Genomic DNA, 14,162 nt, shown 5'->3' on the forward strand with positions numbered 1-14,162 from the left:
TCTAGCTGAAGGCACTGCAGGCAGGGTAACCAAATTTTCTAAAGGTTATACAACACCGGAAATAAAAACCACTGAAATTGCGTTACCCGAGGCTGATGTCCTTTGCAAAAATATGTTGAAACTCAATTCCAAAAACGAATAAAGCAACAATAATGGTTCGAACGTGACTAAGAGAAGGTAAGCTATGTGGCAGTGTGAAACGAATCGTGCTCGTCGGTGTCCACTTTTCTTCCATTCCGTCAGTTATTTTTACTGTTCATAACAACTGCGATACTCAAACGAGATGAGATCACTTCATACCTAGCTGTGCAATGAACTCAGCAAATAACAACACGTTCCTCCTTCGAACCCAATTATATATAGAAAAAGGACTGGCAATTTGATATAGAATAAGGCAATTATCAAACTTGTGTTAGCTAATTATTTGATCGTGAATAATTCACGCATGAAACAACTTGACAGAAATTGTTATTAAAGATTGGTTTATTACGGCACTCATTACTAGCTACACACTAATAATATTCAATTCAAAAAATTTGTTTGCCCGTACAAACCGCCATGCAACTGGACTCGCGTAGTCGACGCGTGTTCGTCCACGGCTGGTCGAAAACAATGACGTCGCAGAGAATGACTCCGTCGTTGGCATTTTCCATCTCGAGAGTCAATTTATAATTCATCCCGGCCACAACTTGCTTTTCAGCTTTTACGATTCGGATCAGAGTCGAAGGTCCGGAGTTGCTTTTTGACGAAATGGCTCTTCTTGAGAAATCGGCCATCTCATTAACATCGATGTCGTGTACGTTGGCGGATGAATATCCTCCTACCAAGCCCGTCTGACGTTTATTGAGCGAAGCCGAAGTAGCCGCGTTCAATACCGACACGAGCACCAGGAAGAGGACCACAGTTTGTGCCATTTTCCGCGTTTCAATCTGCCGCGAAGAAGAAGAAAAGAAATTAACATCCGATGCCAAGGATGTCTGCTGTCCAGACAGATATACTTACGATAAGGTCACGACGAGTCTTTTTATTACAGAAGTAGCTGGAAGCTTTTTCGATTGAGCGGAAGCCGTTTTTTTAAAAGATGTGCGAGGCTGAAGATCTGGTAGCCCACTGGCACGGACCTCAGCATCGATCCCAGTTGGCCATCAGTGGACAACCGGGTATTCACCTTGAAACAAATTCAGTTTACCCTTGAACCTTCTTACCTGTAAATAATAGAAAGACGATTTCTTACCTGTAGGCCCTATCTCGTTTTCCAAATCCCCCCCAAAAAACGTAGGTGAGATAAACTAAACTTTATTTCAGGTTTTAATTAATCCAGCGAACGGATCAGGCCTGCTGCTGTTTCTTTCAAATCTTGGCTCCGGCACGGAGCCAGCATAAGGTCAATAGACAGTCAATCTCGTGGGTTGGCCATTGGCGTGAAAGCCTTGAGCTGTTTAACTTTTTCTGTTTCCAATGTCAATGGGAACGAAAGCGAAGGACAAAGCTGCGTGCATCCTCGTAAGCTGGAACAGAAAAGGATTTCAACGAATTTTGTTTTTACTCTTTTTTCATCCGGATATTAACAACACAATACGGATGCAGGTCTATTGCCAACGCTCGCAGTGATGGCATTTAGTTGACTGTATAACTACTATATGTCGTCGGGGCTATCTAATATGACGTTAGAATAATCGTCCACGAAACCCAATAAACGTCGGATGAATGTTTCAGAGGCAGCTCCGTCGATGATCGTTTTCAGTTGGAATAAGCGACGAATAAACGAAAAGAGAACCACGAGCAAGAGGAACGACGTTGTCAGTAAATGCGCCATGATGCTTCCAAGTTTGGAGTGTTACTGACACGATGTGAGAACTGATCACTACTTTGAAAATTGTCGAAATTGTCATAAAGGGCGACTCCCCCGTTGCAGATAGCTAAAACGTCTGAGCAAACAGCTGAGAACGTCGCTGTGTACGCACTATTGCTATCTATCTGCCTGGAAATATATCTGTTCGAAAATAGAAAGCTGATCGTCCCAGATAAATGTGGGAAGAACCCAATGACATCTGTTCAATAACTTTGTCTTGATTTGGAGGGGTAGGTTTGTACCTCGACACAAACACAGCCAAGTAGGTCAACATTTGAAACACAACAAAGCACAAGACCTTCAGGGTTCGCGTCCCTTCCGAAGGGTATAAGGGTATTGACCTTTCGCCTATCCTGATGAGTAAAAAGTGTAAGCCTGTTCCTCGAGTATGTAAAAACATAGCCCAAGACCTACCTCAACACATTCGAAGTTGTGCCGTTAACCTTAATCTAGATGCCCGTTTTCATGTCTCCTTGAACCTTTTAACTGCTGGCATCTCGTCAAAAAAGGAAGTCGAGTCAATAAGAAGCCCAACGGGCTTTTGTATTCATTTAAATTACTATGAGAGTATATTTTTTCTTTAAATAGTACTCCGTATAAGGCCATATATATAGTAGCCCTTTGTAAAGCTATACGCTGTGGCACCCAATACTAGCTAAAAAACAAACGAAGGGGGGTATACAATCTTTTTGGGAATGATAATAAGCCAAGGGGAAATTCAAACAATTGAATGTTGGTCGACGATGTTAGCGACACCAAATCAAGACAAAGTAATTCGTGATTTCGTTTCTGATTTATTTGGTGGAAGAAGCGCTGCTACCGCCCAGAGGTGGATTGCATTTGAAGGAGCTAACTCGACAGGTCGACGAACAGGGTTGGTCAAAAATCACCACGTCGCACACAGTGGCACCAATTTCGTCGCTCCTCAGCTCCATTTTGAGTCGATAATTAATTCCGGCCAGGGTTTGCTTTTCAGCTTTGACGACGCTGACCAATACGAGTGGAGACGCCATAGAGTGGGCACCTCGACTCAGTTCCTCTACAGCGAATTGGGCAATCTCCTGGACGTCGGCTTGGCTGGGCGAAACGTTGACGTAATCGACGAAAATCGGATTGATCGGATCGAGCGGAGTGGTGCGCAGCGGAATGTTGCGAGTGTGGCTGCTGCTGGTCTTATTCTCCGCCTCATCCGCCGGCGTTTTATCGCATGGCGAATACAAAGGGCCTTTCGGGCCAGTGGGAGGATATTTGCCGAGGATCTCGATGACTTCGTCTCCAGTCATGAAGACGCGATCGACAACGAAGATGGTACAGAAATCGTGGACGAGTTCACTGCAAGCGCAGGCTTCAGTTAGGATTTCGGCTTTATTGATAAACGTCTTGACGGAATCTGCGGGAAATTTTTAAATGAAAGAAATTTTATCGTTCGGTAAAAATAGAGACGTAAAATATTATTCACTTACTGACTGCCGGTCCGCATTTGGATAAACAGTCGGCTTCCGTTTCGTATAGATTCTCTGTTTTATGACAGCCGCCGTAGACGTACTAAATGATAATAAAAATAAATACTAAACGATAAAATAAATAAATAATAAATGGATAGGTATCTCCATTAGTTAATTAACCTGTTTGCACTTTCCCGATTTGGAGTCAAACGTCCATGACGGAAAGTAAGCCAAACAAGTGGCGGTGTTCTGTTTGGCAACTGGTGGCAGATCGCAGGCTTCGACCGTGCTCTTCCTGGTGATGGCTGCCTCTGCGGAATCGGCCATGACGAGCTTGTCCAGTTTAATCAAATCGTCAGTCGAGATGTGCCGGCGAACAAAATGACGAACGAGGACCCTCAGTCGAAAATCGGCGTCAACCAGCGGATCGATGGCGTCTTGCGGAGTTTGCGTCACAAAGGCATTCGACGTCGGAGCGAAAAATGTGTAGTTGATTTTCGTCCCATCTGCTCGAAAATGGTTTAGTCAAATGAATAAGACATTGGGTTAATTGATATTTGCAAACCAAATATTTACCAGGGCTGACGAGGGGCAACGCTTTTGCCAGTTCTTCCCGGGAGGCGTTCAGGTAATTGGTGATCTTCCACATCTCCTCCCTTCTGTCGATGGATTGTAGAATTTCGGTCACGATATCGGTGCCATGATGGTAATTGGCGGCCGGCGACGGCTTTGACGATGCCAGGCCGAATAGGACAGCTATTAAAAGAGCGATGGTCAACATGGCGATTGTACTTTGTTTCATTTGTTTGTTGTTAGCAGTTTCCTCGGCAGCTTGAGAACAGCAGCAGTCATCAACAGCCAGAGAAATGGGACTGGGGTGCACCCAAGAGAGGGTCAGCCTATCTTATATATCCACGGAAATATACTACACACGACAACATTCGACTGGCCTATGGGAACTGTGTATATATGGAGAGACGTCAGTAGTATGTCGACCAGGCACGGCCCACTCTAGCTGGCCCAAGCTCAATAACCTTTAATTAGATACCGTTTTAACCTTGAACCTCACAGTTGAACCTTTAAGCAGATGCAGTTGAAATGAGTTCCCTCCTATGAGCATGTTGACGAAATCAATTCGTGTTCCAGTTCGACCGTATTTTGATTCGGTTAATGTAATTGAAGCGCTCTGGAAGTTGCGTGACATTCAAAGACGTTAGATGGGCACTAGATATTTCCTTAATAGCAGATGGTTCTGTTCCTATCCTACTGTTGTAGACTGTTGAGGTAGGTCCTTATAGAGTATACAACAATACACATATCAAGGCCACCAAAAGGAGAAACATTTTTAGCTATTTTAAATATTCCTTATACGGACCCTTTTATTAATCTAGAAATACTAACAAAGGCAAGACGCTCACCAGCAGCATAAAGGTTAATTGCCACCACCTGTTGATTGAAGTAGTACTAGAAGCAACAAAGTAAAAGGGCTTCCAACACACATACGTTCATATTCTAATAAGAAACTAAAGCGAAAAAGATTTGCGAGCGATTTTTATTCAATGAAACCAGATCAGCCAATGCAGAGAGGTCAGCTGCCCCAAGTTGGACAGATAACTATAAAATAGATAATTCAGGAACAACCGTTAAAACCAAGAATACATTATACGGGAAAAAAATTATATAACTTGAACTCCCTCCCAAATCAAACGAAGATCAATTTGCTGATCCTTCGGCTGGTGGGATTGGAATAATCTCAATTCTTGGAGGAGCAGCAACGATGGGAGGATCGCATTCGGAGGACGTGATCTGACGAGTGGATGTCCAGGATTGGTCGTAAACGACTATAGTGCACGAAATGACGTTGGCGCTATCTGCATTTTCCTTCAATTCCACATGAAGTCGGTAATTCATACCGGACACGACCTGCTTTTCAGCCTTGACAACCTGAACCAAAACGAACGGAGACGCTTGGTTGGCATTCTGACTCAACGCGTGGGTGGCGAACTTGGCAATCTCCTGGACGTCTTCTTCGCTGGCAGATGCAGCGCTGTAACCGCCCAACAAGACCAATTGCGGTGGCGGAGCAAGCGGAGTGTTGCGGATATCGAGGGCTGGATCGTCAACAGTGGCATCGTCGTCAGCAGCAGTGGCTATCGGAGCATTCTCAGGTGTGCAAGGTAGGCCGAGGCAGAGGGCCGTATTGGGATTGCGCTTGAAATGCTCGCTGATGGCATTGTGCACTTCGTCGCCGTCCATAAACACACGATCAACCAAATAAACGACGCCGAAATCTTGCGAAAGTTGAATGGCTTCCGGCTGGATTTGTGCATCTTTAATTGTTTTGGCCCTGGTATCTAAAAATAAATCACAAAGACAATGAACAATGGAAGACGGATATAAGATGACAAAAGTCATATGAGCACTTACTGACAGCTGGACCGCATTTGGCGAGACAGGCTTCTTCCGTGTCAAAAAGGTTTTCCGTTCCCAGACATCCGCCGTAGACGTAGTTGATGCATTTGCCCGACTTGAACGTCCATGAATGTTTGAGAGCATAACATTCGAATCCCTTGTTTTCGATCGGAGGCAAATCGCAGATTTCAATTCCGCTCTTGCCGCTGAGAACGACTTCCTGCGAGTCGGCCATGACGAGCTTGTCCAATTTGGCCAGATCGTCGGACGAGATGCTTTGGCGAGCGAAATGGCGAATCAGGACCTTGTTGCGGAGACTGGCGTCCACAAAGAGAGGGTCCACCGTGTCCTGGGGCGTTTGCATCGTGAAGGCAAACGACGTCGGGGCGAAGAAAGTGTAGCTCAACTTTGTTCCATCTATTTCAACATTCAAAATAGATTAGACGAACCGAAATCAGTTAAATTAATTTAAAAAATTTATTTACCTGGGCTGACGAGTGGCAATTCTTTTACCAGGTCGTCGCGGGATTCTTTCAGATAACTGGTGACTCTCCACATCTCATCGCGTCCGTCGATAGCCTTCAGAATTTCGGCGACAATGTCCGTTTCAGTCGTCGGCTTCGAAGACACCAGAGCCAAAAGGAGGGCCATGAACAAGCCAATGAAAGTCGACATGGTTGAAAGGTTTTTTGGCAGCAACTTGTTGGCAACAGCAGCCAGCAGCGGAGTCAACTGGCGACTGAGGATGAACAAGAACAAGTCGCCCCAACTTATATATGCAGTGAGATAGTTGGAACGAAATCGTGCCCGTCTGATTGCAGATGCATAAAAACCAGGTTGTTGCTTGTTGACAGACTGTTCAGGTTTTTACAGGGTGAAACGATGGGAATGTTTTTTTGTTTTTTGTTTTTTGTTTTTTTTTACAGCGGGAATTGAAGAGGTGGAGGTCAGTTAACATTATGCGGGCATTGTGTGTGGTTCGTTCACTACAATTTTCTTGAAACGCTGTGATTATGTGGAGGAAAAAAAAGAGAATAGCTCTCATCCTATTATAAACAAGACACGATGGTGGTAGGGTAAGGGAGTCCACTGGCCGCGTAAATTATTGTTAAACGAGAAAAAGGATATAATAAGAGCTGGAAGAAGACGAGTCATCAATTCATCAACCTGCACTTTTAACTGAAGGGCAACCGAAGGGCGAACTTCGTCACAAAGTCGTAAAGATGATGATGGCCGTGGCCCGTTGTTAAGACTTCACGTCAGGCGTCAGGTGTTAAATATAATCGTCATCCGGTTACCATATAAAATGGCTAGTCAAGCCTGCAATCTGATCTTTTCTTTTTCTTTTTCTCGAATTTTGTTTTTGCTATTTTAATATTGCAACAGGCGATGAACGATTATGAAACTTATAAGAACACGAAGGACGTATACCGCTTGTACACATCCTGGTGCTGTCGACGGAGGTTCAAGGATAATAGCCACCGCCCGCCTCCTTTTCATAAAACTGCGTGAAGAATTTCGTGATTACGCTGCGTGCGGCTAGTGTCTTCTTGAAAGAAAAAATAAAATAAAAATTACGGCACTAATAAATTGAAATGCGAGCCCGCATGTCTTGAAAATATTCTAATTGCTTTATTGTATCATCACAATTATTTCAAAAATGAAGCGGATAAAATAAGACGGCGGCTGAGCACAATGGCGTGTGTGACGTCAGAAAGGAAGTAAAGGGCAAATTAATCTGCTTATAGACCTGCCGCCGCCGCAGCATCAGCCGTCCTTTATTTCTTTGTAACATCTAAGCGCCTCAAATCCATTCTTCACACAGTCCTTCAGCAGCAGCAGTCGGTGAATGCTGCGCACTTATTCAACGCGTACGCACCGCTTTCAATCAATGCGATCAAGGAAATCCAGCCGAGAGCCGACACACGGGTGCTATAGCAGCGTCGAAGAAAAGCGTATCACTCGATTGCACTGCCACTTCCGCCTCTTGACACTGTGAAAAAAAGGCCGTTGCCTGAGTTTCTCTTGTGTGAAGGCACAATTGCACGGGCTGCGTGAGTTGGACGTGCTGATAAGAATAAGACGTGACAAAATAAACTTGGCTCCAGCTTAACAATCCAATAAAATGTACAAATCTCTCGAGTATTGATTTCCCCTTCGACTGCTGCGCTTCTCCGATTTTTAGATATTCAAAAGAGACTACGGGACACCAAATACTAAAAAAAAACTACGTACGTTTCTTTATTATTAGTCAAATTTGAAAATTGAAATCGAAGGGAGGGAAACGACAAAAACCAAATTTTTGTTCATTTTGTCGTTGTGGCAGACTTATAGTTTGGACCCATAGTACCCGGGGGTGGGGTAAGGTTATTATTTCGCAGAAATGTCCTTTTGTGTAGAATTCCCTTATTCAAATTCAGGATATGGAAAATGGTAAAAATGACAAGGACACTTCGTTTCATCGTTTGTCACGTCCCAAATATCCAAGGGGTGGCAACTTAGTATTGCTTGTTTGCTCAGTTTTTTTCTCAGATTTACTTCCTTTAGTCTTTTTTTTAGGGGGAGTACGATGGAGAAAAATAAGGTTACCCTTCCCTTAATGTGATAAAAGGAAAAGGCTGCGGAAATTTTCCAAGAATTTAGTTGCCACTCCTTGAAAATAGCAAAAGGTATTAATTAGTTAAATTATGCAAACGCATGCAGAGCAGAATTATGTATTTTAAATGTTGTTTCGTTTCTTTCAAATTACCAGTGGTGTTGAGTCAATTGTAATTTGATTTCAACCGCAAAGGAAAACACGGTATACTACCGGTATGAAGTATTATCCTTATTCAAATGATATCAGTTATTTTATTCACTTTCATCAACAACGGGATATCCGTGTGTCGCATTATCAAGTGTAATTTTGAAAAAAAAAAGGCAATTTGCTCCATTGTTGCGAATGTGATGGGGAGCAATGGACTGAAGCGACAGAGAGGAAACAATAAAAACGTGAACAATACAGTACGGCGGAGTGCTGGAGTAGTACGTAACGTACTTAATGAGAAATCTGATTGCTCATTGCCTAGGGAGGAATACGGGGGCATCGGGAGGTGGAGGCACGCCAAAAAGGCCGAAACCGGAATTGGGATTTTTCACGGAATGGGCTCTGATGGCCTCGCCGACTTCCTCACCGGTCATAAACACTCGATCGACAAAATAGATGGTGCCCAAATTATTGGACAGCTGAATGGCTCCCGGCTGAATTTCCGCATTGTTGATCCGATTGGTTTTCGTGTCTACAATTGATTTTTCAAAAAATAGTGTCAGTTACTTCCAATGATTTTGGACATATCTCTTCTCAGAAAAGTAGCCATTGTGTAATTGTTTCTTTTACCAGCAGTGCGGGTGAGGGCAGCTTCTTTGGCATCGGCCATGACGAGTTTGTCCAATTTAGACAAATCGTCGGACGAGACACGTTGGCGTGCAAAGTGGCGAGTCAGGACCTTGTTACGGAGACTGACGTCCACGACGAGCGGATCGACCGCGTCTAGTGGCATTTGCATCGTGAAGGCAAACGACGTCGGTGCAAAGAAAGTGTAACTCAATTTGCGGCCTAAATGCAACACGATAAAAAGTCAATTCATTATGTGTAATTCACTACAATCAAAAAAATTATTTAGAATAGTTAAACAAGGTTAAAGAGGACTTGAGCTCAAATGCGAATCTATTTTTACCTGAACTTTCCAGAGGCAATTCTTTGGCCAATGCGTCACGAGACATTTCCAAGTACCTGGCGACGCTATCCATTTCATTTCGGCCTTTGATAGACGCAAGAATGACGGAGACGAGGTCCGCTCCAGTTTGAGTTGGCGTCGTCGCCGAGGAGACGGTAACGGCTAATAGAGAGGCCACCAACAGGCAAGACATTGATCCGATCATGGCTCTGGCTGTGCTCAACTAAATTTTGAACCGAGAACAGTGGCCAGCAGTAGACTGGAGACTGGGATAACTGGCAAAGGGTATCCGTCCTTTTATATTGCGTACGTATAGTAGTGTTTACTGCGTGATCCGAATACGTTCGTATATGGCATCGCTATATAAAAGAAATACCCTAGCAACTAAAAAAGAAAAAACCCGGAGAGAAAGTTTGGCAAGGGCGACTAAAGGGCGCGATGAAGAGTATAATAAAGAGGCTATGTACACTTTTGTGAAGATGTGGCGTAGTAATTAATAAAAAACACTTTGTCATCGCTTCTCAAGGTTGTCTTGGCATCTGCCAAACGTTTTCTTATAAAAGGAAAAGCTCTGAATTAAAAATGTTATGAATGGCATTATTTTAATTTGGAATTGCATTATCTTCGTTCAGTCTTATTTTACTAATGGAAAATGGATGAATATTTTGCAATATAGCAGAAAAAGGCCCAAAATCAATAAATGAAAAAGGGAAGAAACTAACAAACCCTCCCAAAAGGGGGTTGCGATGCTGTTCGTTCGTAGTTGTTCCCACTCGCTCGAATGTGGTATCATTTACCTTGGCAACTATACAACTATACAAGTTTAAAAGAGAAAACGACAACAAAATTTAATAAGAAGCTATAGTAAACCGCTTGACGGGGATTTTGGGCTAAAAGAGAAGGGTTATAAAACAATTGCACGCTAGCTTCACATATAAATAAACCTAATGGATTTCCTGGTTTTCTCATATCGATGCGTCACTTATACCAACCCCCGAGTTTAGAATATCAAGGCGATGGAATGAATTTGATGAATATTTTAAGCTCATTTGCATTTTAGTCATTTGCATATACAAGATTTCAAGTGTATTCGAGCGCAGACCCAGAACCGTATTACATTATTATTATAAATATTTACAGTGCCATCGATCAGCTAGTACCTAACATAGAAATCAAAGACCTCGGATTCGTAAGGGTCGGGTTCGACTCCGCACTCATGTTTCATACAATGGCTGACCCAGCTCTCCCAACCGTGTCCGAATCTCCAGTCCAGTTTGCATTGCTTTACGCAACTTTCCATATGTACAGCCTCAAGTTCTGCGACCACGTCAAGAAAAAAAGAGAATAAATTTCTAAAGTATTTGATATTGATATTGAAATAAAAACCTACCATCCGGCTTGTAGATGGGAATCGATCCAGACGCTTGAGCCGGTTTGTCGCTACTAGGCACATTTTTCAGGGGTACACCTCTTCCGGTGTCAGCCGGAGTTGGTTTCGATGACGCCATAGCCCAAAAAGTGGCGGCCATCAACACACAATTGACGATAGTGTTATGCTTCATGCTAGTAGTAATACTCTCGTTGTCGACACTTGAGTTTTCCGCATACAACAGTCGATTGATGACTAAAAGAAAATGCGAAGAAGACCTTTGATTTATACAAGAAAAACAACTTGGAACCCAGACGAGTGCATCGGTTGATATGACGAACCGGGTGGAATTGCTTAAATCAAAACTAAACAAGAGAGAAACAAATACCGTAGCCTATAAAAGGTGCGGATTGTGTATGCAGCTGTGCTGGTTCAGCAGCAGTAAATTCCATTTTCAGGTTACGTGTACTTTAAATTCAAAATCCCGAGCAACTAAGTATAAGAAAAACTGGTAAAGAAGAAAGGAAAAAAAAGGGATGCACCGAAATGACGAGATAGCAACTGATGGGAATTGAGTCCCGAGATGTGCGATAAAACTGGTCGTCTCTTTTGTTTTTTGTTGCCCTGATGAAATGTCGACATATTTGGGTTTTTGACCCTTTGACTGTGCGCGCTCGGTTAACGAAGTCACGGTTGCTCTCCATAGAATGCTCTATTTGCTCTACCGTTATTACACACCAAGAATATAATGAAAGAATACGCAATAACAATATAATAAGAGCTCATCAAATAATTTAATGAAGGGATAATGTTCCAAACGGTTCCAAATGCTATGAAATATTTTAAATTGATATCAGTCAGGGGATGTGAATACAATGGTTGTCGAATTTTGGGCGGGCGTCAGCATGGTTAAGGGGTACATTGGAATGAGGTAATCTGACGAGTCGCCGTCCATACTTGGTCGAAGACAGTCACTTGACAGTCGATGAAATGATTTTCCTCGCTTTCCAATTGTCCATTGAATTTTAATTGGAGTCGATAATTGACGCCGGCAACCATTTGCTTTTCAGCCTTGACGACGCCGACCAAGACGAGCGGTGACGCCTTGTTGACACTCAACGCATTGGTGGCGAATCTAGCCATCTCTAGAACGACGGCGTCGTTAATTGAGACGCTGGTGAAACCACCCAAGATCGGGATGGACGGTGACGGAGCGGGTGGTGGTGCAATAACGGTAGCACCACCTATGGACGAGCAGGGCCGGCCGAGACACAGAGCAGTGTTAGGATTTTTCTGGAAATGGGCGCTGATGGCGTTGCTCACTTCATCTCCGGTCATGAAAACTCGTTCGACTAGGTAGACGTTGCCCAAATTTTGCGACAACGCGATGGCTCCTGGTTGGATTTCCGCGTTGTCAATTGAAATCTTCCCGTCTAAGGAATGGACAACCAAAATAAAATAGTCGAATAAAATTTAAAAGACATATGATTTGCATACCAGCTGTTCGAGTTATAACGGCCTCTCTAGAGTCGGCCATGACGAGCTTGTCCAATTTGGCCAGCTGGTCGGACGAAATGCTTTGGCGAGCGAAATGGCGAATCAGGACCTTGTTACGGAGACTGGCGTCCACGAAGAGCGGGTCCACCGTGTCCTGGGGCGTTTGCATCGTGAAGGCAAACGACGTTGGAGCGAAGAAAGTGTAGCTCAACTTTGTCCCATCTATTTCAACATTCATAATAGATTAGACTAGAACTAATGAATATCGTATTAAACATTTTGTTAATTTTTACTTGAACTAAGGAGGGGCAGCTGTTTCGCCAGGTCGTCACGTGAGGCGTTCAGGTAACCTGCGACTCTCTGCATATCTTGGCGTCCATCGATGGCCCGCAGAATTTCGACGACCACGTCCGTCCCGACTTCCACTGTCGGCTTCGACGACACCACAGCCAAAAATGCGACCATCCACATAACATAGATGACGTACATAACATAAACGACGACGTTCATTTGCTTCATGTTTGAACCCAAACTTCTAGCGACCATCAAAGACTGGCGACTGGGGAATAATTTGGAGGCAACTAGCGTTGGTTATCCTGCGGGTTGGTTATATACCGGTAGCGGGTAGCTGCATTGGAAATTCCAGTACGGTTTCCTGCCAGGTGAAACGAGCCATTAGTTGGTGAATGGTGGCGCTATGGATTGCTGTGATTCGCTCGCGCCACCGCCTTGATTAGACTAGAGAGACCCTCACATGTCATTGCATTAAGCAATTAGTCTAGAGACCCTCAGACGTCATTGTATAAGGAAATTAATGCAAGAACTCGTTAGAAAACTTGTGCGATCGCTGTAGTAGAAAGGAAAGTGAAACACACAAGGGCAACGTATCGGATCAAAAGCGAAGAATGAGACCACTATACATAAGTAATGACGTTTTTGTGAGTTGTAAAAAAAACAAACAAACACGACAAACTTTTTTATTACGAGTTTCAAAGTAGTTTAGTAGATCAAGACTACTTTCGGCTGCACAAAAAAAAATAACTCGTTTTCAGCGAAGAAAGTAGTTTCCACCTACCGGAAACTGCGAATCACTGATACAGCACGACTGACTGGCCAGCGGATGTTGCACGATTTAAGGAAGTCTCAACTAGCTGGGACAACTTCTAAGGGGATTTCCACACTAATTAATGCACACACTTGAATACTGCTGCACAATTAAACCATCCATTAGCTGGTGATGCGAACCATTCATCCAGATTATTACATTACACATTCGATCACTCAACCACAAGCATCTGTAGTGTAGTGGTTATCACGATTGCCTCACACGCAATAGGTCCTCAGTTCGAACCTGGGCAGTTGCAAAATTAATTTTATATCGAAAATAATACTTTAAAGACATGAGAATAATTCCCAGGAAACTATTAGAAAGTACATGAACAATCTACACAACTTTGACTAGAGAAATCCTGAATTAGGAAAAAATGAACCAGGTGCGCACCAGTTGCATCTACTAAGGGCTGTCAACGTGTTTTCTATGACACCAAAATGGAAAAAAACACGCGCACGAAATAAATGTTCACTTTATATTCAGTCTGGTTTCCTTGAATCCGAGAAAAAATTTCATCGATACAACAAGTCTTACTTGCGATAATCAACTGAACGCAACAGAGAATGCCGCCCATCATGATCTCGCGCTTGTTGAGAGTTTCCAACAACAACTTTCCATTTCCATATGCTAATGGCCTTTTATGGAAACTCTTTGAATGCAACCTGGAACAAAAAAACAACATCCAAAATCCAGTTCTATTTCCCCCAAATTATTCTTTCCTGTTTCATTTTCCCAAGGTCCCATCGGGTTGAACGCCGAA

The 14,162-nt window shown here is 43.3% G+C and overlaps 3 protein-coding genes, 2 long non-coding RNA genes and 1 other non-coding gene across 8 annotated transcripts; 2 read left to right on the forward strand and 4 right to left on the reverse strand.

Annotated features, from left to right (window-relative positions):
* Window positions 1-465: 465 nt before the first annotated feature.
* Window positions 466-1,184, reverse strand: LOC124188491. Its single transcript, XR_006872370.1, has 2 exons — window positions 1,003-1,184; window positions 466-929 (listed from the first exon to the last, which is right to left on the reverse strand). It is a non-coding gene; the product is annotated as an uncharacterized LOC124188491 (long non-coding RNA).
* Window positions 1,185-2,374: 1,190 nt separating this feature from the next.
* On the reverse strand, window positions 2,375-4,622 carry LOC124188482. The gene is made up of 4 exons (XM_046581125.1): window positions 3,874-4,622; window positions 3,478-3,803; window positions 3,316-3,397; window positions 2,375-3,242 (listed from the first exon to the last, which is right to left on the reverse strand). Exons 1-4 carry the CDS (start codon window positions 4,097-4,099, stop codon window positions 2,647-2,649), a joined length of 1,230 nt encoding a protein of 409 aa, XP_046437081.1. The 5' UTR covers window positions 4,100-4,622; the 3' UTR covers window positions 2,375-2,646.
* Window positions 4,623-4,831: 209 nt separating this feature from the next.
* On the reverse strand, window positions 4,832-13,947 carry LOC124188481. Of its 3 annotated transcripts, XR_006872369.1 has the most exons (7): window positions 13,367-13,947; window positions 12,585-12,946; window positions 12,292-12,513; window positions 11,702-12,227; window positions 11,183-11,666; window positions 10,816-11,049; window positions 10,497-10,742 (listed from the first exon to the last, which is right to left on the reverse strand). XR_006872369.1 is itself a non-coding variant. In XM_046581124.1 (4 exons), the coding sequence occupies exons 2-4, from the start codon at window positions 6,382-6,384 to the stop codon at window positions 5,011-5,013; spliced, it is 1,233 nt and encodes a 410-aa protein (XP_046437080.1). In that variant the 5' UTR covers window positions 6,385-6,393; window positions 6,620-6,629; the 3' UTR covers window positions 4,832-5,010. The 3 variants fall into 3 exon arrangements, 2 of the variants coding, with proteins under 2 accessions (XP_046437080.1, XP_046437079.1); XM_046581124.1 differs by lacking the exons at window positions 10,497-10,742; window positions 10,816-11,049; window positions 11,183-11,666; ... (2 more) ...; window positions 12,585-12,946; window positions 13,367-13,947 and adding exons at window positions 4,832-5,651; window positions 5,725-6,126; window positions 6,195-6,393; window positions 6,620-6,629; XM_046581123.1 differs by lacking the exons at window positions 10,497-10,742; window positions 10,816-11,049; window positions 11,183-11,666; ... (1 more) ...; window positions 12,292-12,513; window positions 13,367-13,947 and adding exons at window positions 4,832-5,651; window positions 5,725-6,126 and having other exon boundaries at window positions 12,585-12,928.
* Window positions 6,451-7,852, forward strand: LOC124188492. Its single transcript, XR_006872371.1, has 2 exons — window positions 6,451-6,979; window positions 7,096-7,852. It is a non-coding gene; the product is annotated as an uncharacterized LOC124188492 (long non-coding RNA).
* On the reverse strand, window positions 8,410-9,707 carry LOC124188488. The gene is made up of 3 exons (XM_046581134.1): window positions 9,426-9,707; window positions 9,086-9,304; window positions 8,410-8,987 (listed from the first exon to the last, which is right to left on the reverse strand). Exons 1-3 carry the CDS (start codon window positions 9,628-9,630, stop codon window positions 8,767-8,769), a joined length of 645 nt encoding a protein of 214 aa, XP_046437090.1. The 5' UTR covers window positions 9,631-9,707; the 3' UTR covers window positions 8,410-8,766.
* Trnav-cac lies at window positions 13,583-13,655 on the forward strand. Its single transcript has one exon. It is a non-coding gene; the product is annotated as a tRNA-Val (tRNA).
* Window positions 13,948-14,162: the final 215 nt, after the last annotated feature.

This window comes from Daphnia pulex, chromosome 2 (genome assembly GCF_021134715.1).
Source record: "Daphnia pulex isolate KAP4 chromosome 2, ASM2113471v1".
Lineage (NCBI taxonomy): Eukaryota > Metazoa > Arthropoda > Branchiopoda > Diplostraca > Daphniidae > Daphnia > Daphnia pulex.